Raw genomic sequence first — 23,807 nt, 5'->3', positions numbered from 1 at the left:
GAGATACTGGCAGAAGTAAAGCTGTGAGTACCAGGCGTGAGTCGTGCTTCGGTAGCTCGGATGGTAGAGCACTTGCCCGCGAAAGGCAAAGGTCCAGAGTTCGAGTCTCGGTCGGGCACACAGTTTTAATCTGCCAGGAAGTTTCATATCAGCGCACACTCCGCTGCAGAGTGAAAATCTCATTCTGGAGTGCGAAGGTGTCTGGCGGTGTGGAAAACGCTCCGCATACAATTAACGAGCAGTAGTCCCACTGCACTGAGCTCCGGCGTACAAGTCCTCAACGTCTGTAAAGGGAATTTAGTTACTCCCTGTATGTCGGATGTCGGATACAACACAATATTTTCTTTCAAATTTGCACTGTACGGCTCCCTGGAGTATCACGGAAGCTATTCCCCCATGAAGGATGGCGTTGTGTGTGTGTGTGTGTGTGTGTGTGTGTGTGTGTGTGTGTGAGACGTGAGATGCAGAGACTGTCAGTGGCGGTGTGGCGGCAGTGACTGACCGAGCGCTTCGCCGCGTCCTGCGAGGATCCAGTTGTCGGAGGCGCCCAGAATGCCGTGCACTAGCAGCACGGGCCCGCGGCGCGCGCCGGCGGACGCCCTGGGCGGCAGGCGATGCAGCGCCAGCAGGTAGCCGTCCCTTGTGCGCACCACGTGCTCCTCGCAGTGGTAGCCCGCCGTGGCCGCCAGCTCGCACTGCCAACACACCGCCGCGCCTCACTCCTCTGCCACACTACATCTGTGTTTATACATATGGTTTATTCCTTTATTGCACCGCATCACGGTAGCAAAGTAACGTCTTTACAATGCATGTAATTACATCACCAGATCTGTTTTAATCCACTAGACATGTTTTGCGAAAGCCTTTGACTGTGAAAACAATAGGTTTATTGTCGCGTCCCGGCACAGCCTCACTATACCACAATGAAATAAGTGCGACCTTCCATGAAAACCCTGACATGATAGCAAATCCGGCAGTATGTCACATAGCTCCGAATAAATCCTGACATTAAATTAACCAAAGTAATAGGATCAACGAGGGAGCAAATGGAATACCAGAGACTAACACAAGAGCGCCTAAATGAATGTCATACCTTCCCACTGTGAAACAGATGCAGTTCTGAGGGGAGAAACGACAACAGAAGCCGAGAGCAGAGTCGTGTAGGCTAGGAGGCCCTGCGATAAGTGATACACACCCACGTTGCCAGCCGACCGCCAAGACCACCCCCCAGCCCATGTTAAAAGATAGAGCCCTCCAGAAGAACAGTATAGATCTTACGATAACACTAAAAGGGCCACACCAGCTGCAAGTTTTAGTGTGTGACTTTTTCGCGTCTCTGTTACGTAGCAAACATTAAAAACATTGCCCCGCCACGAAAAGTATAACTTTTCTGATAGGTTAGACAGAATTTTTGTAGGTGCAGCTTTAGGTTAACATTGAGACCCTGATTCGCCACTTGAAAACACAGCCAGATCGCTTTTCTAAAACATACTTCGGTAAATTGTAGTAAGGAGAAGTTAGAAAGGGTTGTTTCCGAGATGACGAGGTGTGTGGAGCTGCGCCGCCCGCCGCCCCCTGACGCTGACTAACCACTGACTAGGTAAGGAACGCACGCGATGCCGCATAAGCGCATACGGCTTCACTCAGAACTGCAGAAGTCTCATCTGTTACATCCCCTTCTTACGTAATACTAGTGTCGATAGTCAATTAAATCTCATGGTATTCACATTTGCTACATGAAGCTGAAATCTGAAACGTGATGATTTTTCTGTTATATAATTATTGAGAAGCCACATCAGGCGCTGTAATTTTCGACAAGTTAAATAAGCAATTAAATATAATTAAGGGTCACTGTAGACCATTTTGATAGTTTTCTCTTTTATGAAACTTAACTTAAACCTAGATTATAGATGTGATATGGCATAGGTCATCCTTCGATCCATTGTACAACTTGGAAACCCATTCAGGGAATATTCGTTCACATTATTGTTGAACGTAGTTGGTTTTTATCATCCTGTATTAAAATATTTCCTTTCATCAATAGCGCAATTTATAAGCAATTTTTTGTGAGTAGAATAAAATTTCCAATGGTAAACTTAACTGCTTTTCGACGTTATTTTACCAGTTAACTAAAAATAGGAAAGTCTTGAACCCCTTCCACTAAATTTAGTTAGTATTAAGATTCTTTTACAGGGAGTGCAGTGGAGCTGACACTGAAATCATTAAGTATTTGATTATATCATCGCTAGTCTCACTGAACTCTTCTGAACTCTACATGTCATGTGTGGCCTGGCGTCTCCTTACCAGCAACACGTCCCAGGTTCAAACTAGTCAATTCCCTAAAAAACACGCTCAGAGCGTCGTTGCGCGAAAGTGGTAGGGAGACACGACTTAGAACAGACACCACGCAGAATGTTAGAACCTGCGTAGCGCAATCGGGACGTTAACGACAATGGGTTAGTTATAAATTGCTGTCAACCTTTATATCGGAGCTGAGAGGGAGAGAATCTCCTTGCTTTGGAGCAAGTAAGTTTCCAGAAAATAGGTTACAGAATTGCAATAGGCAGAAAAGGTTGGTTAGCTTCTATCAAGTTTAGTCTCACATATACTTACGTGAGGTGTTGGACCATAAACCCCTTAGTAAGATTCAGTCAATTTATTCGGACTTGCTACTTCAAAGCTAATTGCCGGTACATATACTGGGTGATCAAAAAGTCAGTATAAATTTGAAAACTTAATAAATCACGGAATAATGTAGATAGATAGGTAAAAATTGACACACATGCTTGAAATGACATGGGGGTTTTATTAGAACCAAAAAAAGTACCGCTAAACGCGTGAAAGATCTCTTAAGCGCGTCGTTTGGTTGATGATCGTGTGCTCAGCCGCCACTTTCGTCGTGCTTCGCCTCCCAGGTCCCCAGACCTCAGTCCGTGCGATTATTGGCTTTGGGGTTACCTGAAGTCGCAAGTGTATCGTGATCGACCGACATCTCTAGGGATGCTGAAATACAACATCCGACGCCAATGCCTCACCATAACTCCGAACATGCTTTACAGTGCTGTTCACGACATTATTCCTCGACTACAGCATTTGTTGAGGAATGATGGTGGGCATATTGAGCATTTCCTGTAAAGAACATCATCTTTGCTTTGTCTTACTTTGTTATGCTAATTATTGCTATTCTGATCAGATGAAGCGCCATCTGTCGGACATTTTTTGAACTTTTGTATGTTTCTTGTTCTAATAAAGCCCCATGTCATTCCAAGCATGTGTGTCAATTCGTACCTCTCTATCTACATTATTCCGTGATTTATTCAGTGCCGGCTGAAGTGGCCGTGCAGTTCTAGGCGCTGCAGTCTGGAACCGCGAGACCGCTACGGTCGCAGGTTCGAATCCTGCCTCGGGCATGGATGTGTGTGATGTCCTTAGGTTAGTTAGATTTAAGTAGTTCTAAGTTCTAGGGGACTAATGACCTCAGAAGTTGAGTCCCATAGTGCTCAGAGCCATTTGAACCATTTTGGTTTATTCAGTTTTCAAATTTATACTGACTTTTTGATCACCCAGTAAGGAACAAGTACAAAGCAATCACTTGTTCTTGGTTAGCACTGAAATCTCTCTAAGTAATTGGGACAAAGACTGACAGCCTCTGTTCAACACTATTCCAATGAAACTCTAAAAATCCTACTTGACCTGCAGTTCCTGAGTGTCCACCAGAGTCTATCACCGTCTTCTCGTAGTTGAAGTCTTTATCATCTGTATCGGCTGCTATGGGCCTACTCGGCCCCGCTGGCGTCTCGCTGCGGAATCTCCAAACTACTGGCACTCGCTCTGAGTCTGCATCTGAATCTCTGCTTCTAGCTATTCCGCTGCCTGGCCTTTTATTTCATTTCTCATGTAGTTGGGTGCACACGAGTTAATTTGTTTCACACGACCCTTTCATTTCTAAGTGATCGGATTGCACAAGAATGCTTATGATTCCACAAGACACTCTCGTTTCTAACTGGTCGGCTTGCGCAAGAATACCTTCAGTTCCACACGACACTTTCTTTTGTAGCCGCACACAACTTAATTTGGTTCCACACGAGTCTTTTCCGCACGTGACCGACACTCTCTCTTGTTGTATTATCGCCCTGGTATTTGCGTCTTCCATTGCGCAAGTTTGATTCATGCTGCTTCCTCTGGCAGGATGTCAAACACTAAGTTATTTGATCAACATGCCCCACTTGGCAGCCTCCGCCGTTTATCTTGTCCCTACGTCCTGGTGCACTATTTCTTAATGTCGGCTGGCTGTTTGCATATGGACCTCTTACTATGGTCACAAAAGCAAGAATAAAAATTAAAATTTCCTACAGTCACAACATTATTTATAAATAACTTTTCTGCTACTAGTCACGATTCTCTTTCATTTATAAACAGCCGGAAATAAAATTTATTACCCTTGGAAAGGCGACGTTGATTTTAATCCGATGACGGCATATGTCAGCTGTGGACGTTCCAAAGTCGTCCGTCGACAGTGGCATAGATACCAGAGCGTCACGTGTGTCTACCCTTTAATAGCTAATGCTCAGAGCTAGGAAGCTTAGTGTGGTGCAGTTGTGCAACGATGCTGGTATCAGTGGTCACGTGAACATTCTCACAACCGTAGACGAGATTCAGGAAGCTATGGAGCAGAGAAACCCAGCCCAGACGTGTGAACACGAACTGTTGCGAGCAGGTGCTTCGCAGTGACACCACGGGCACCCGATCCTCTAGCCAGTCTTCCACTAACGCCACAGCATCGACGTCCATGGATCGACTGGTGCCGTCAGCAGCAGCCGGCCGAGAAACAAGAAGCTGCAGGGAAGGAACCGATTTTGTGGCATTTCACGAGTTCCTCACCAGGAGCGAATTATATAGTTTCATCTGTGTGCTTTATGATTTAGTTTCATCTACAACTACATCTACATCTACATTTATAATCCGCAAGCCACCCAACGGTGTGTGGCGGAGGGCACTTTACGTGCGACTGTCATTACCTCCCTTTCCTGTTCCAGTCGCGTATGGTTCGCGGGAAGCACGACTGTCTGAAAGCCTCCGTGCGCGCTCTAATCTCTCTAATTTTACATTCGTGATCTCCTCGGGAGGTATAAGTAGGGGGAAGCAATATATTCGATACCCCATCCAGAAACGCACCCTCTCGAAACCTGGCGAGCAAGCTACACCGCGATGCAGAGCGCCTCTCTTGCAGAGTCTGCCACTTGAGTTTGTTAAACATCTCCGTAACGCTATCACGGTTACCAAATAACCCTGTGACGAAACGCGCCGCTCTTCTTTGGATCTTCTCTATCTCCTCCGTCAACCCGATCTGGTACGGATCCCACACTGATGAGCTATACTCAAGTATAGGTCGAACGAGTGTTTTGTAAGCCACCTCCTTTGTTGATGGACTACATTTTCTAAGGACTCTCCCAATGAATCTCAACCTGGTACCCGCCTTACCAACAATTAATTTTATATGATCATTCCACTTCAAATCGTTCCGCACGCATACTCCCAGATATTTTACAGAAGTAACTGCTACCAGTGTTTGTTCCGCTATCATATAATTATACAATAAAGGATCCTTCTTTCTATGTATTCGCAATACATTACATTTGTCTATGTTAAGGGTCAGTTGCCACTCCCTGCACCAAGTGCCTATCCGCTGCAGATCTTCCTGCATTTCTGTGCAATTTTCTAATGCTTCAACTTCTCTGTATACTACAGCATCATCCGCGAAAAGCCGCGTGGAACTTCCGACACTATCTACTAGGTCATTTATATATATTGTGAAAAGCAATGGTCCCATAACACTCCCCTGTGGCACGCCAGAGGTTACTTTAACGTCTGTAGACGTCTCTCCATTGATAACAACATGCTGTGTTCTGTTTGCTAAAAACTCTTCAATCCAGCCACACAGCTGAGTTTCTGCGTGTTAATTTCATATCTGATAGACATACTTCATGCATATTCGCTTGCTTCGGAAAGTAAACAGATTTTGCGACACATTACAAGTTCCTATTCAGTAGAAAATTATTTAGCCTCACCTGTGTGGGTTGGTAGTTCAGATTTTGAACTTCTGCGTTTGAATCTAATTTATTGAACACAATTCTCGCATTTTCCTCCGTGTCTACAGTATAGTACCGTAGTGCGTGTCGATCGTCCTTGTTTGTCTGTGTAGTGCTGTGTTCCACCAACTTTAGTACGGATGAGGACTGTGCTGGCTGTGTGGGCATGCGAGCCGAATTAATCACACTTCGCTCTCAGCTCCAGGCTGTGATAGCTTTGGTTACACAGCTTTAAGCTGCAGTGAATGAGCGTCACTGTTGGGGGCCGGCCATGCAGATCCAATGGACGTCCAGCATGTCTCAGTCAGCCGATTGGCCTGCACCAGTGACCAGTCCAGTTACTGCTCGCACTGAGGTTAACCACGCACCTGTGGTCCAGTGGAAGGTCGCCTTGTGGCGTGCCAGTCGGCGAAAGACTTCCCAGGGGGCCACACGTAAGGCCGCTCATCAGTCTGACAAACAGGTTCCAGGTGCTATCTGTGGCTGACACTGTCTCTCAACCAGATGCAGTCGCTTGTCCTGTCTCAGAGAGAACCTCTCAGCCAGCAAAATCCAGGCAATCACAGAGGGTGGGGTAAGTTGGAAGCTCCATTATTAGACATGTTATGGGGCTCCTTAGGGACATAGCTGCCAGGAAGGGGAAGAAGGCCAATGTTTGTGTGCATGCTGGGTGGAGTCATTCCAGACGTGGAAAGGGTCCTTCCAGATGCCATGTAGATTCAAATGGTTCAAATGGCTCTGAGCACTATGGGACTTAACATCTGTGGTCATCAATCCCCTAGAACTTAGAACTACTTAAACCTAACTAACCTAAGGACAGCACACACATCCATGTCCGAGGCAGGATTCGAACCTGCGACCGTAGCGGTCACGCGGTTCCAGACTGAAGCGCCTGGAACCGCACGGCCACACCGGCCGGCTGCCATGTAGAGAACAGCGTGCTGCCAACTACAAGTGGTGGCTCACGTCGGTTCCAATAATGTTTGTCGCTTTAGATCGAAAGAGATTATCTCTGGTTTCAAGCGGCCAACAGAAGTGGTAAAAGCTGCCAGTCTTGCTTGCGAGATGAAAGCAGAGCTCACCATTTGAAGCACAGTCGACAGGACCGATTGTGGGCGTTTGGTACAGAGCTGAGTGGACGGTCATAATCAGAGGCTCAGACGGTTCTGAGACCGTGTAGGCTGCAAATTCCTCGACCAGCACCATAAGGTGGGGAGTTCACTACATGCAGGAGGCGGCTACACGGGAATTGGGGGCTGTGTGGCGTGAAATGGGCGGGTTTTTAGGTTAGAGGGCCTCGGGGAAATACAAAAAGGCCTTCAGTCTCAAACGGTGCAGGTCGAACATAGGAAGAACGTAGACACAGAAACCATAGATATAACAATTGTAAATTTTTCGTAGCTGTCTTGGGAGAGTACCAGAGCCCCAAGTGCTAATAGAAATCACTAATACTCAAATCGTTATAGGCACTGAAAGCTGGCTACAGCCGGAGATACGTTCAGTCGAAGCTTTTGCGAAGAACCTAACTGTGTTCCGAAAAGATAGGCTAAACAAAGTTGGCGGTGACGTGTTTGTTGCTGTTAGAAGTAGCTTATCTTGTAGCGAAATTGAAGAAGATAATTCCTGTGTGTTAGTAAAGGCAGAGGTAATTCTTGGCAATCGGAATAAAATAATAATTTGATCGTTTTACCGACAGATAATATAATTTCTGAAAGGTTTAAATAAAACTTGAGTTTAATTTCAAACACGTACCCGGCTCATACTAGACACACCAAAAAAAGTTTTCTATCAACCCGGTACCCAAAATCCGAAAATAGACATTGACTGTGGATATTGTATCACAGACACAGTCCCTTTGACTGTTCAGAGGTGTCACTAAACCCACCCAAAGACGTAAACAACCATGTATGAGCAGCCGATCACTTCTAGTCATTCCACCAGGAATGAGGCACACGGCTCGTGTTGTCTGTAGTTCATCCATGCCTACATGGTCAATACCACGTTCGATCGCGTCCACATCGTTACTTTGTGCCAGGAAGCACTCTCAGTAATGGAAGTGTCCAGGCGTCTTGGAGTGAACCAAATCGGTGTTGTTCGGACATGGAGGAGATACAGAGAGACAGGAACTGTCAATGACATGCCTCCCTCAACCTGTCCAAGAGCTACTACTGCAATGGATGACCGCTACCTACGGATTATGGGTGGGAGGAACCCTGGCAGCAACACCACTATGTTGAATAATGCTTTTCGTGCAGCCACAGGATGTCGTGTTATGACTCAAACTTGCACAATAGGCTGCATGATGAGCAACTTCACTCCCGACGCCCATGGCGAGGTTCATCTTTGCAATCACGACACCATGCAGCGCGGTAGAATGGGCCCAACAACAAGCCAAATGAACCGCTAAGGACTGGCATAACGTTCTCTTCACCGATGAGTGTCGCATATGCCTTTAACCAGAGAATCGTCACAGACGTGTTTGGAGGCAACCCGCTCAGGCTGAACGCCTTAGACACACTATCCAGCGAGTGCGGCAAGGTGGAGGTTCCCTGCTGTTTTGGGGTGGCGTTATGTGGGGCCGACGTACGCCGCTGGTGGTCATGGAAGGCGCCGTAACGGCTGTACGATACGTGAATGCCATCCTCCGACCGATGGTGCAACCATATCGGCAGCATATTGATGAGGCATTCGTCTTCATGGACGACAATTCGCGACCCCATCGTGGACATCTTGTAAATTACTTCCTTCAGGATAATGACATCGCTCGACTACAGTGGACAGCACGTTCTCTAGACATGAATCCTATCTAACATGCCTGGGATGGATTTAAATGGGCTGTTTATGTACGTCGTGAGCCACCAACCACTCTGAGGGGTCTACCCCAAATCGCCGTTGAGGAGTGGGACAATGTGGACCGACAGTGCCTTGATGAACTTGTGGATAGTATGCCACGACAAATACAGGCAAGCATCAATTCAAGAGGACATGCTACTGGGTATTAGATGTATGGTGGTGCAACATGCAATGTGTGGTTGTCATGGGCAGTAAAAGGGGCGGAAATGATGTTTATATTGATCTCTATTCCAATTTTCTGTACATGTTCCAGAACTCTCGGAATTTTTTTGATGCATGTTTTATAATTGGTGGTGACTTTAATTTACCTTCGATGTGTTGGCGAAAATACATGTTTAAACCCGGAAGTGCGCATAAAACATCATCCGACATTATGCTAAACGCATTCTCTGAAAATTATTTCGAGTGGTTAGTTCATGAGCTCACGCGGATAGTACATGTTGGTGAAAAAACACTTGACCTCTTAGCAAAAAATAATCCTGAGCTAGTAACAAGCATCAAAACGGATACATGGATTAGCGAACACAGTGTTGCCGCAGCGAGACTGAATATTCAAGCCCCCAAATCCTACAAAACTAAACGAAAAATATACGTATTAAAAAAAGGAAAAAAAAAACACTTACGCCTTCTTGAGAGACAATCTCCACTCATTCCAAGTTAACAATGTAAGTGTAGACCAGATGTGGCTTGAATCCAAAGAAACAGTATTGACAGCAATTAAGAGATTTATACCAAATAAACTAACAAACAACGGAGCTGGTCCCTCTTTTTTTTTTTTTTATTTTGCAGGAGGTAGAAATTTAGCGTGGACATCAAAGCGAGATGGTTATAATAGTTTCCACAAAGAAGCTTTATCTCGAAACCTGGCACAAAATCGAAAGAGATTCTGGTCGTCTGTAAACTATCCTAGCGGCAATACACACTCAGTGCCATCTCTAAGCGATAACAATAGAAATACTATCGACGACAGTGATGCGAAAGCAGAGTTACTAAACACAGCCTTTCGAAATTTCTTTACATATACAACCGCTCGCTCGACGAAAGATCCGTACCCAAGACTACAAAGTTGCACAGATCACACCAATGTACAAAAAAGGTACTAGGAATAATCCACTAAGTTACAGGCCCATATCATTAACGTCGATATGCAGAAGGGTTTTGGAACATATATTGTGTTCGAACATTACGAATTACATCGAAGAGAACGGTCTATTGACATAAAGTCAACATGGATTTAGAAACATCGTTCCTTTGAAACTCAACTAGCTCTTTACACACATGAAGTATTGTGTGCTATTGTCAAGGGAGTTCATATTGATTCCGTATTTCTAGATTTCCAAAAGGCTTTTGACACTGTACGACACAAGCGAAAATGGTTTAAATGGCTCTAAGCACTATGGGACTTAACATCTGAGATCATCAGCCCTCTAGACGTAGAACTACTTAAATCTAACTAACCTAAGGACATCACACACATCCATGCCCGAGGCTGGATTCGAACCTGCGACCTGTGCAGCCGCGTGGTTCCGGACTGTTGCGCCTAGAACCGCTCGGCGATACGGCCGGCTACGACACAAGCGGCTTGTAGTGAAATTGCGTGCTTACGGAATATCGTCTTAGTTCTGTGAGTGGATTCGTGATTTCCTGTCAGAGAGGTCACAGTTCGTAGTAACTGGTCGAAAGTCATCGAGTAAAACAGAAGTGATTTCTGGCGTTCCTCAAGGTAGTGTTATAATCCCTCTGCTGTCCCTTATCTACATAAACAATTTAGGAGACAATATGAGCAGCCGTCTTCGGTTGTTTCCAGATGACGTGGTCGTTTATCGACTAATAAAGTCATCAGAACATCAAAACAAACTGAAAAATGATTTATAATAGATATCTGAATGGTGCGAAAAGTGGCAGCTGGCCCTAAATAATGAAAAGTGTAAGGTCATCCACATGAGAGCTAAAAAGAATCCGTTAAACGTGGCTTACACAATAAATTAGTCTAATCTAGAAGCCGTAAATTCAACTTAACACCTAGAAATTAGAATGAAGAACAATTGAAATAGGAAAGAACACATACAGAACGTTTTAGGGAAGGCAAACAAAGAGACTGCGTTTTATTGACAGAATACTTAGAAGATGCAACAGATCTACCAAACTGCCTACACTACGCTTGTCCGTCCTGTTTTGGAGTACTGCTGCGAGGTCTAGGATCCATACCAGATAGGATTAACAGAGAGAAAGTTCAACGAAGAGTAGCACGTTTTCTATTATCGCTAAGTAGGGGAGACAGTGTCACGGACGTGATGCAGTATTTGGGATGCACACCATTAAAACAAAGGCGTTTATCGTTGCGGCGAAATCTTCTCACGAAATCACAATGAGCAACTTTCTACATCGGTGCGAAAATATTTTGTTCACGCCGACATATGGAGAAATGATCATCATAATAAAATAAGGGGAATCAGAGCTCGCACGGAAGAATATATGTGTTCGTTTCCTCAGCGCGCTGTTCGAGAGTGGAATAGCAGAGAATTATTGGGAAGGTGGTTCGATGAACCCTCTGCCAGGTAATTATGTGTGATTTGCAGAGTATCCATGTAGATGTAGATGAAATGCGCGCCGTGGTTTTCAGCGATGAAAGCAGATTCTGCCAGTATGCAAGTGATGGTCGTTTGCGCGTACAACGCTGGCCTGGTGGGTGCTGTCTCGTAGAGTGCCTTCGTCCAAGACACAGTGGCCCCACCCCAATCCGTACGATTACTGTCTTTCACCCTGGGTGTTTCTGGAGGAGACGCAAACCAGCTTTCGGGACACGCAGAATGTTGTTAGACTCGTTCTTTTGCCGTTCTTGCAACAGGAGGGTGATGTGTTTTTCCAACAGGTTAACGCTCGCCCAACTCAACATGCTCTACAAGACGTGCAGTAACTTCCCTCGCCAGCACGATCTCCATGATTGTCTCCAATGGAGCAAGTGTGGGGGATGGCGGCAGGAGAAGTGACTCGTGCTACTCGTCAACAAACAACGCTTACAGAACTCTCTGGCACTCTCTCCCCTGTTTCACGATAAACAAAACGAGCTGCCCCTCTTCGACCTTTTTCGATGTCCTCCGTTAATCCTGCCTAACGCGGATCACACACCGCACAGTAATATACCAGTAGAGGACGGACAAGCGTAGTGTAAGCAGTCTCTTTAGTTCGCGACCTTCCTGATAGGAAATCATGAATCTAGTCACACAACTGAGTCATTACTCCACAGGCATGCAATAAGTCGCAGTCTTTGGTTCTCTTTCCCCACAACATTATCGATGAGATCGCACCAATTTAAGTTATTCGTAATTGTAATCCCTAAGTATTTAGTTGAGTTTACAGCCGTTAAATTTGTGTGATTTATCGTGTAACAGAGTTTTAGCGGATTCCTTATTGTACTCATGGGGATGACTTCACACTTTTCATTATTTAGAGTAAATTGCCATTTTTTTTGCACCATGCAGATGTCTTGTCTAATTTTACAATTCGTATTGCATCATCTGATGACTCTACAAGACCATGAATAGCATCATCATCTGTATACAGTCCCCTAAATCATTATGTAGATCAGGAACAGCAAAGTGCATATAATGCTTCCTTGGGGAACGCCAGATATTACTTCTGTTTTACTTGATGACTTTCCGTCAGTTACCACGAACAGCGACCTTCCTGATAGGAAATCATGAATCTAGTCACACAACTGAGTCAATACTCCACAGGCATGCAATTTGATTAGAAGTCGCTTGTGAGGAGCAGTGTCAAAAGCCTTCTGGAAATCTAAAAATATGGGATCAATTTAACGTTGCCTGTCTATAGCACGATTACGTGGTGAAAATAAAGAGCTGAATCCATGTTGGCTACTTATCAATAAATATTTTCCTTCGAGGTGATTCATAATGTTCGACCGCAGTATATATTCCGAAATCCTACTGTTAATCGATATTAGTGATACGAGTCTGTAGTTCAGCGTATTACTCCAATTTCCTTTCTCGGTATTGGTATGACCTGTGCAACTTCCAGTTTTTGGGTACGGGTGAACGATTGCATATGATTGCTAAGTGTGCAGCTGCTGCAAAACAATCAATCATGTAAAGAGGTTCAGTCAAACTGCCTGAACACCTGTTTTAAATTTATCCGACTTTAACAAAACGTACTGTGTGTACAGTTGTTGCCATTCGTTCTCAGAGTCATAGACATCTCATTCACACAGCTCGTTTACTAATGGCTGAAAATATTTACCTCCATGAGTCAAAACAGAAAACATAACTAGTACTCAGCGTTGGTCCCATCGTTCTTTAACGTTTGTGGGCGAATGACTTGCTTTTCATTAAGGAATATTTTATTGTAGTTGCATTGCTCCAAATTATAATGCAGCGGTAAACAGAGCGAAAATATACAGAATAAGGCGACAACCAAGTCTTCAACTCAACCTAGTGAGACATAGTCCCAACTACGAAGTGTGTGAAACTGAGTTTCTTGTTTAGTTTAGGTGTTCCTCGATTTTATCTTGTCCACTCGCTGGTTCCCAACGAACATAGCACGAAATATTTAAAACTTCCTGGCAGATTAAAACTGTGTGCCCGACCGAGACTCGAACTCGGTCGGGCACACAGTTTTAATCTGCCAGGAAGTTTCATATCAGCGCACACTCCGCTGCAGAGTGAAAATCTCATTCTGGAAACATCCCCCAGGCTGTGGCTAAGCCATGTCTCCGCAATATCCTTTCTTTCAGGAGTGCTAGTTCTGCAAGGTTCGCAGGAGAGCTTCTGTAAAGTTTGGAAGGTAGGAGACGAGGTACTGGCAGAAGTAAAGCTGTGAGTACCGGACGTGAGTCGTGCTTCGGTAGCTCAGTTGGTAGAGCACTTGCCCGCGAAAGGCAAAGGTCCCGAGTTCGAGTCTCGGTCGGGCACACAGTTTTAATCTGCCAGGAAGTTTCATATCAGCGCACACTCCGCTGCAGAGTGAAAATCTCATTCACGAAATATTTAATTTGTTATGCGGTCATGAAAGTCTGTCTGGAACTGCGTAACAAGAGTCTTTGTGAGATGAAAATCTAAAATGTTTGATAGAGCTGTTCCCCTATTATGCAGGCTGTGTCAATGATTAGTATGCTCATCAGCGCGAATTTTGAGCAGTTCTTTCAACTCGCTGGCAGCTCGTTTATGTAGGTAGAAACAAGAGTAGACTCGATATCAAACCTTATAGGACTGTCCATTTTATACCTCCCTATTCTTTGTTTTGTTACAGTAATCCAGTTAATAATTGAGACCTTCTGTTATGAAAGTAGGTTTGAACCACTCAAGAAGGTTGCTGTTAAAAGCATAACATCAATCCAAGTAGGGTATGTATCCGCTCATAGAGTGCAGTGGTGCCATTAGAGGCTGAAAGAAAATCTGACCCAGAGAAAAAAAAAAAGCAATCTGTCTTCAGGCCACAAGTGGCCCATAGTGAAAATCCGAAGGTCGTATCATCCTCGGCTGAGGTTCTGGGTAGGAAGGGCGTGTGGTCAGCACACCACTCTCCGATCGTTGAGATGGTTTCCTAGGACCGGAGCCGCTATTATTCGATCGAGTAGCTCCTCAGTTGGCATTACGAAAAAATGGCAACAGCACATGGTGGCTGGATGGTCACCCATCCAAGTGCCGGCCACGGCCAACAGCGCTTATCTTCAGTGATATGACGGGAACCGGTGTATCTACTGCGACAAGGCCGCTGCCACCCCAGAGGAGGGATTTAGCAATTTACTGCCATACTTAGCACTTGCGTATGCTGTTTTTATGTGTGCGTAATCTGTATTGCGAATAATTGGCAACGCAACATTAAATGATTTTGTGAATTATGTACCGAGCGACATTGCTCGGTGGGTGAGACACTGAATTCACATTTGGGAGGAGTACGGCTCAAATCCCCGCCAGGCCATCTCGATTTAGGTTTTCCTTGACATCCAAAAATCGTTTAAGACGAATACTGGGATGGTTCCTTTTGAAGGGCACAGTCTATTTCCTTCCCCAATTCGAGCTTGTGCTAATAACCTAGTCTTCAACGGGGCGTTAAAACCTAATCTTCTTGCATCCGTTCCGAGCTCTGTCACCAATTGGACGCAGACGAGGAGCTGTTGAGTAAGTTTGCTACTAACAGACTTTGTGGTAGATTATACACTATCGGACATTATAATTGCTACACCACGTAGGTGACGTGCTACAGACGCGAAATATAACCGACAGGCAGAAGATGCTGTGATATGCGAATGATTAGCTTTTCAGAGCATTCACACAAGTTTGGCGCCGGCGGCGGCACCTACAACGTGCTGACATGAGGAAATTTTCCAACCGATTTCTCAAACAGCAGTTGACCGACGTTGCCTGGTGAAACGTTATTGTGATGCATCGTGTAAGGAGGAGAAATACGTACCATCACGTTTCCGACTTTGATAAAGGTCGGATTGTAGCCTATCGCTATTGCGGTTTATGGTATCGCGACATTACTGCTCGCTTTGGTCGAGATCCAATGACTGTTAGCAGAGTATGGAATCGGTGGGTTCAGGAAGGTAATACGGAACGCCATGCTGGATCCCAACGGTCTCGTATCACTAGCAGTCGAGATGACAGGTTTCTTATCCGCATGGCTGTAACGGATCGTGTAGCAACATCTCGATCCCTGAGTCAATAGATGGGGACGCTAGCAAGACAACAACCATCTGCACGAACAGTTCGACGACGTTTGCAGCAGGATGGACTATCAACTCGGAGACCGTGGCTGTGGTTACCCTTGACGCTCCGTCACCGACAGGAGCCGCTGCGATGGTGTACTCAACGACGATCCTGCGCGCACGAATGGCAAAACGTCAGTTTTTCGGATGAATCCAGGTTCTGTTACAGCATCATGAAGGTCGCATTTGTGTTTGGCGGCATCGCGGTGAACGCACATTGGAAGCGCGCATTCGTCATTGTCGTACTGGTGTATCACCCGGCGTGATGGTATGGGGTGCCACTGGTTACACGTCTCGGTCACCTCTTGTTCGCACTGACGGCACTTTGAACAGTGGACGTTACATTTCAGATGTGTTACGTCCCGTGGCTCTACCCTTCATTCGATCCCTGCGAAAACCTACATTTCAGCAGGATAATGCACGACCGCATGTTGCAGGTCCTGTACGGGCATTTCTGGATACAGAAAATGTTCGACTTCTGCCCTGGCTAGCACATTCTCCAGATCTCCCACCAACTGAAAACGTCTAGTCAATGGTGGCCGGGCAACTGGCTCGTCACAATACGCCAGTCACTACTCTTGATGAACTGTGGTATCGTGTTGAAGCTGCATGGGCAGCTGTACCTGTACACGCCATCCAAGCTCTGTCTGGCTCAATGCCCAGGCGTATCAAGGCCGTTATTACGGCCAGATGTGGTTGCTCTGGGTACTGATTTCTTAGGATCTATGTACCTAAATTGCGTGAAAATGTAATCACACGTCAGTTCTAGTATAATATATTTGTCCAATGAATACCCGTTTATCAGCTGCATTTCTTCTTGGTGTAGCAGTTTTAATGGGCAGTAGTGTATTTTACAGCGAAGCACAGCTTTGCGGCTGTTCCGTGGCTCTCGCTACCACTGGCCGCCCGCTTGCAGCGTCCGCTGGAGCCTACGCAAGAGGAGCCCCCAGGTAAATTGGCAGCTGCGGTAAGAGTCTGGTGGAGGTCACCGTCCGGCTGTAAGAGACACGAGGCGAGCGAGCCGGAGTAACAGGTGCAGTACCGGCGCTGCGGTCAAGGCCGGCCGCTTTGCTGAACATTCCGGCGGGCTGCTTTCTGCAAACCTCGGAGAAAACGACAAGGGCAGGCGGAGAAAACATTATGAGTTATGGAATGGTAAGAAAGTGGGTGAGAGCATTTAAAGATGACCTCACAAATGTGCATGATGAACAGCGGAGTGGGCGTCCTGCGGTCGTTAATGAAAGTTTGGTGCAGGAAGTGGACAGTAAGGTGAGAGAAAACAGACGCTTTACGATTTCCTCCTTGCGGGATGGCTTTCCTAATGTTTCTCGTAGGTTTTCATGGCATTGTGACCGAGCACTTGAATTACCGAAAATTGTGCGCGCGTTGGGTATCGAATATGTTGACGGTTGTGCACAAAACCTAACGTTTAGACCAGATTAGTCTGACATAAACAACTAAGAATTCAGGGGGAGGGGGTGAGCAGATCACTCTCTGCCCATAATTTTACGTACTGTATCTTCTATAATCAGGTATTAAATATCGTTAGAAGCTAACTTCGAGTTAAAATCTTTGGTTAGTGTTTTTATACGTCATCATTACATTTTCTGACACTTTGCAGCAAATCGTATGAAAAGATGCGTTTCGGAGAGATCTTTAATGCGGGTCTGAATGTACCAAGTTCTTTCACTTTCATCCTATGGCCGTGTTCCAAGTTTTTACCTATTAAATTGCACACTGAATTCATATTGCGCTTGTTTCACACTCGCGGTATGTCGCAGATATTCACCAGTAAGTAAAACTCACTAAAATCTTGCAAAATATACTCCGAAAAAGAAACTTGCTAATATCACACGGTATCAACAAATGCAGTCAGCATCAGCAAGCAAGGAAAGTAAAGTAACGGGACAAATTTCGCGCGCTTTGTCCTCTAACCACTTGCGAAACTCTCGCTAGATGGCAGTACTGGTATGTTACTGTAGTGTAGTGCACTCTGGCGGGATATTTGCAAACTTATTCTAAATGTGGATAAAATAGCCAATGGCAGAAACAAAACAACTATGTAAAATATTATCAAAACAATAATACTAAACGTCGATTAATGACGCATCGAAGCGTAGTAGAGATGGGCAGAGACAGAGATTGGATAGCGAAGTTTCGGCCACTCTACATGTGGTGTCACCGCCAGACACCACACTTGCTAGGTGGTAGCCTTTAAATCGGCCGCGGTCCATTAGTATACGACGGACCCGCGTGTCGCCACTGTCAGTGATAGCAGACCGAGAGCCACCACACGGCAGGTCTAGAGAGACGTCCTGGCACTCGCCCCAGTTGTACAGCCGACTTTGCTAGGAAAGGTTCACTGAGAATTACGCTCTCAATTGCCGAGAAGATACACTCCTGGAAATGGAAAAAAGAACACATTGACACCGGTGTGTCAGACCCACCATACTTGCTCCGGACACTGCGAGAGGGCTGTACAAGCAATGATCACACGCACGGCACAGCGGACACACCAGGAACCGCGGTGTTGGCCGTCGAATGGCGCTAGCTGCGCAGCATTTGTGCACCGCCGCCGTCAGTGTCAGCCAGTTTGCCGTGGCATACGGAGCTCCATCGCAGTCTTTAAGACTGGTAGCATGCCGCGACAGCGTGGACGTGAACCGTATGTGCAGTTGACGGACTTTGAGCGAGGGCGAATAGTGGGCATGCGGGAGGCCGGGTGGACGTACCGCCGAATTGCTCAACACGTGGGGCGTGAGGTCTCCACAGTACATCGATGTTGTCGCCAGTGGTCGGCGGAAGGTGCACGTGCCCGTCGACCTGGGACCGGACCGCAGCGACGCACGGATGCACGCCAAGACCGTAGGATCCTACGCAGTGCCGTAGGGGACCGCACCGCCACTTCCCAGCAAATTAGGGACACTGTTGCTCCTGGGGTATCGGCGAGGACCATTCGCAACCGTCTCCATGAAGCTGGGCTACGGTCCCGCACACCGTTAGGCCGTCTTCCGCTCACGCCCCAACATCGTGCAGCCCGCCTCCAGTGGTGTCGCGACAGGCGTGAATGGAGGGACGAATGGAGACGTGTCGTCTTCAGCGATGAGAGTCGCTTCTGCCTTGGTGCCAATGATGGTCGTATGCGTGTTTGGCGCCGTGCAGGTGAGCGCCACAATCAGGACTGCATACGACCGAGGCACACAGGGCCAACACCCGGCATCATGGTGTGGGGAGCGATCTCCTACACTGGCCGTACACCACTGGTGATCGTCGAGGGGACACTGAATAGTGCACGGTACATCCAAACCGTCATCGAACCCATCGTTCTACCATTCCTAGACCGGCAAGGGAACTTGCTGTTCCAACAGGACAATGCACGTCCGCATGTATCCCGTGCCACCCAACGTGCTCTAGAAGGTGTAAGTCAACTACCCCGGCCAGCAAGATCTCCGAATCTGTCCCCTATTGAGCATGTTTGGGACTGTATGAAGCGTCGTCTCACGCGGTCTGCACGTCCAGCACGAACGCTGGTCCAACTGAGGCGCCAGGTGGAAATGGCATGGCGAGCCGTTCCACAGGACTGCATCCAGCATCTCTACGATCGTCTCCATGGGAGAATAGCAGCCTGCATTGCTGCGAAAGGTGGATATACACTGTACTAGTGCCGACATTGTGCATGCTCAGTTGCCTGTGTCTATGTGCCTGTGGTTCTGTCAGTGTGATCGTGTGATGTATCTGACCCCAGGAATGTGTCAATAAAGTTTCCCCTTCCTGGGACAATGAATTCACGGTGTTCTTATTTCAATTTCCAGGAGTGTAGTTAGCATAGCATAGCATAGCCTTCAGCTAAGTCAATTGCTACGACCTAGCAAGGCGCCGTCACCAAATTATATTGAGATGATAATACTGTATCAACAATGTTTCAGACCTCACGCCAGCCTGCGTGAGTTTAAGCGCGTGCCTTTCGGTTACCCGTCACTGTGGACTGGCTGTCTTGTCAGTCCACTACACTACATTCCTTTATTACATAGATAGTGGAACCTGAAAAATGTGTGGTGGTTGGTATGACACCCTTAGGCTGCAAGCTCTGAGCCTTCGGGTCGCCCATAAGGAGCAGTACTATGTAGAAGCCACGCCCCCAAACCGCTACTACATGCAGCTTACGGACGTTCCAAGGTGCAGCCTAAAAAGTACTAACCGTTCGAAAAACATCTATCGATACAAACAGCTCCAAAAACGTTGACCGTCGTAATTTTAATCGGAATGGGAAATATGCAAAATTCGTCCTGATAATTTAAATTATGTAATACGTTCTTGCGAAATTTACTTTAACATATATTTTGGGGCGGCTCCGCCTCAGAGTCTTTAATTACGAGCCGCGCCTGGTTTAGACAGTGCATTGGCTTTCCTTGACCGGTACCACAACGACGGTGATGATTTCTTAAGCCAAATTGTTACGGGCGATGAAACATGGGTGGCCTATGTCACACCAGAATCAAAGCAACAGAATATGGAAGTTGAGCAAGGGCATCGTTTTGCTGGAAGACAATGCCCGTCCGCATGTGGAGAATCAGACCAAAGATCTCATCACATCTTTTCGATGGGAAACTCTTAGATCATCCTCCGTACAGCCCCGATCTTGCGCCAAGTGACTACTATTTGTTTCTGCACTTATAGAAACACCTGGCCGGTCAGCGTCCTCGAGACGATGACGCAGTCAAAACAGTGGTGATGCAGTGTTTAACAAGTCAAGCGGCAGACTTCTATGAGGAGGGTATTCAAAAACTGGTACAACGTTTGATAAGCGCCTCAATATTGACGGAAATTATGTAGAAAAGTATATTAAGGTAAAGGCTTTCATGTAAAAATAAAATTATTGAGATATCTTAGACGTCTTTTTTTAGTTTCAAAACGGTACTTACTTAAAAAACACGCCTCGTATTCTAGGCGCATCTGTCTCCTGAAAAACCGGTATCAACACATGGCCGTCGCACTCGAAGAGCCATCTGGCGAAATATTCATTTAGCCATGATCTGCACAATTTTGGTTCTTATCAGTAGTCAACCAGTATGATTGGGGGGGGGGGCATTTCTTTTATTTTTATCCATCTAAGATGCTGGCAAGAACAGTATAATAAGGAATGTAAAAGAAAGTTCAGGGTATCTTAGGAGACGATCAGTTTGGCTTTAGCAAAGGTGATCAGATGTATCCGGACACTCCCAAAAACATGCGTTTTTCATATTGGTGCTTCGTGCTGCCACCTGCTGTCAGGTACTCCACATCAGCGGCCTCAGTATTCATTAGACATCGTGAGAAAGGAGAATGGGGTACTCCACGAAACTCGCGGACTTCGAAAGTGGTCAGGTGATTGGGTGTCACTTGTGTCATACATCTGTACGCGAGATTTCCACACTCCTAAACATCCTTAGGTTCACTGTTGCCGATGTGATAGTGAAGTGGAAACGTCAAGGGACTCGTACAGCACAAAAGCGTACAGCCCGACCTCGTCTGTTGACTGACAGAGACCGCCGACAGTTGAAGAGGGCCGTAATGCGTAATAGGCAGACATCTACCCAGACCATCACACAGGAATTCCAAACTGCATCAGGATCCACTGCAAGTACTACGACAGTTAGGCGGGAGGTGAGAAAACTTGGATTCCATGATCGAGCAGCTACTCATAAACAACACATCACGGCCGTAAATGCCAAATGACGCCTCGCTTGATGTAAGGAGCGTAAACATTGGACGATTGAACAGTGGAAAAACATAGTATGGAGTGACGAATCACGGTACACAATGTGGTGATCCGATGGCAGGGTGTGGGTATGGCGAATGCCCGGTGAACGTCATCTGCCGACGTGTGTAGTGCCAATAGTAAAATTCAGAGGCTACAGTGTTATTGTGTAGTCGCGTTTTTCATGGAGGAGGCTTGCACCCCTTGTTGTTTCGTGTGGTACTATCACAGCATAGGCCTACGCTGATGTTTTAAGCATCTTCTTGCTTCCCGCTGTTGAAGAGCAATTCGAGGACACTTGATTGTATCTTTCAACACGATCGAGCACCTGTTCATAATGCACGGCCTGTGGCGGAGTGGTTACACTACAATAACATCTCTGTAACGGACTGGCCTGCACAGTGTCCTCATCTGAAACCTATAGAACACCTTTGGAATGTTTTGTAACGCCGATTTCATGCCAGGCCTCACCGAACGACATCGATACCTCTCCTCAGTACAACACTACGTGAAGAATGGACTCCCATTCCCAAGAAACCTTCCAGCATCTGATTGAACGTATGCCTGCGAGAGTGGAAGCTGTCATCAAGGCTAAGGGTGGGCCAACATCATACTAAATTCCAGCATTACCGATGGGTGGCGCCACGAAGTCAAAAAAATGGCCCTGAGCACTATGGGACTTAACATCTATGGTCATCAGTCCCCTAGAACTTAGAACTACGTAAACCTAACTAACCTAAGGACATCACACAACACCCAGCCATCACGAGGCAGAGAAAATCCCTGACCCCGCCAGGAATCGAACCCGGGCGCGGGAAGCGAGAACGCTACCGCACGACCACGAGCTGCGGGCAGTTTAAGTCATTTTCAGCCGGGTGTCCTGATACTTTTGATCACATAGTGTAGTTTTGACGTTGTGCCTGATAATGTGAGCAAGACTGAAATAAAATCGAGACTCCTTTATAACAGAGAAACCTAGCACAGATGGTCACAGTACTGAAGTCGGCATGGCTCCACATCCCTGTTGGTACCTTTCAGAACCTCAGTGACTCTCTTGCAGTACGTCTCGAGAAAGTCAGATTGCGTTGCGCTAAAAATATTGTGTGTCAGTTTAGTGTTGATCAGAATAAGTAAAGAGAGTGATGTCTGAGTACGTTCAGTTTTGCTCAGCTGTTTGAAAATCAAATAACGTAGAGGTTTATCAGCACAGTAATTCAGTAATTTTTCTAAGGGGACGTTTCATATGTCGACCCTTAGCCGAGGATACCTCACTGGAATCTTCTGATTTTTTCTTGTAGTTGTGTAATTAGTGTAGCTATTGTATATTGCTAGCGCGTAATTGTAGAGAGAATCTTCTTTGTAGTTGTAGTTTTTCATTGTTGTACAGTAAAACAGTTGTGGCATGCATGTAGATTTGCACCAGGTATTTCGCAGCTGCACTAGCAATTAACGAGATATTATTTTCAGTGCATGTTAATGTGTGTTTTTTTTTTATTTTGCTCTTCAAATTGTGCTTTTCTGTATTATCGTGTGAAATATTGCGACAATAATGGAGTGTGAAAAACGTAACACTAGGCTACAAAGTAAACTGAGAAATGACAGTGAAGACGAAAGCAGTGTGTTAGCGCCACCGAGTAATGAATTAACTAATGTTCAAAGTAGTAATTTGGTAATTGTGCATAGGGAAATGGAGCGAGCTGCAAGTATTGATGTAGACAGTGCAACAATTAGTGGACAGGGAAGCATTATCGATCGATCGGTCGGCAACAGCTCGCCTCAGGAATCCGAAATGACAGGACACAATCTTGCAAATACTGCAGATTCAAGTTTTGCGTCCTCACCGTTTTCTCAAATAAGTCAAGATACATTTTCTGCTTTTCAAAACGCGAATATTGCCGGTTCAAATGCACTGCCGAATAGCACTGAGGAACATGTTTCAGACACCAGTGCATTGTTATTACAGTTAATGCAATAAATGGGACAAAGGCTACAAAAGTTAGACACAACGCTTGAACAAAATCAGAAACAAATGGGACAAAATCTTCAGAAGTTAGACACAATGGAACAACACCAGGGACAAACACAGCAACAGCTTCAAAAGTTAGACACCACGCTTGAACAAACACGTGAAGGTTTAACTGCTGAGTTACTTAAAATCGAATCGAAACGTCAAAAAATCAGTAATGACGTAAAAACACAAATTTGTGAGCATTTCCAACCTATTTTTTCGCGTCATGAAAATGTATTACAGAATCACGAAGCAGCCATAAAGGAACTGCAAACTATTGTTCATGAAAATCACAACACCTTGCAAGCTAAAATTGACTCAGTTGCATCTACCGATTCAGTTACGCAACTTGCAAAAACTCAGGAAAACTTATAGGACACAGTAGATACGATT

General features: G+C 45.9%; 1 protein-coding gene across 1 annotated transcript in view; it reads right to left on the bottom strand.

Annotated features, from left to right (window-relative positions):
• LOC124796083 (lipase 3-like) overlaps positions 1-23,807 on the bottom strand; it is a 121,809-nt gene that overhangs the window by 61,072 nt on the left and 36,930 nt on the right. The window contains exon 2 of the mRNA XM_047260169.1: positions 503-695. Within this exon, the coding sequence (XP_047116125.1) occupies positions 503-695 (193 nt within the window). The remainder of the gene's footprint in view (positions 1-502; positions 696-23,807) is intronic.

The sequence above is a fragment of the Schistocerca piceifrons genome, chromosome 4 (genome assembly GCF_021461385.2).
Source record: "Schistocerca piceifrons isolate TAMUIC-IGC-003096 chromosome 4, iqSchPice1.1, whole genome shotgun sequence".
Lineage (NCBI taxonomy): Eukaryota > Metazoa > Arthropoda > Insecta > Orthoptera > Acrididae > Schistocerca > Schistocerca piceifrons.
The sequence above is the reverse complement of the archived record's forward strand: the minus strand, read 5'-3'. Positions and strand labels throughout refer to the sequence as shown.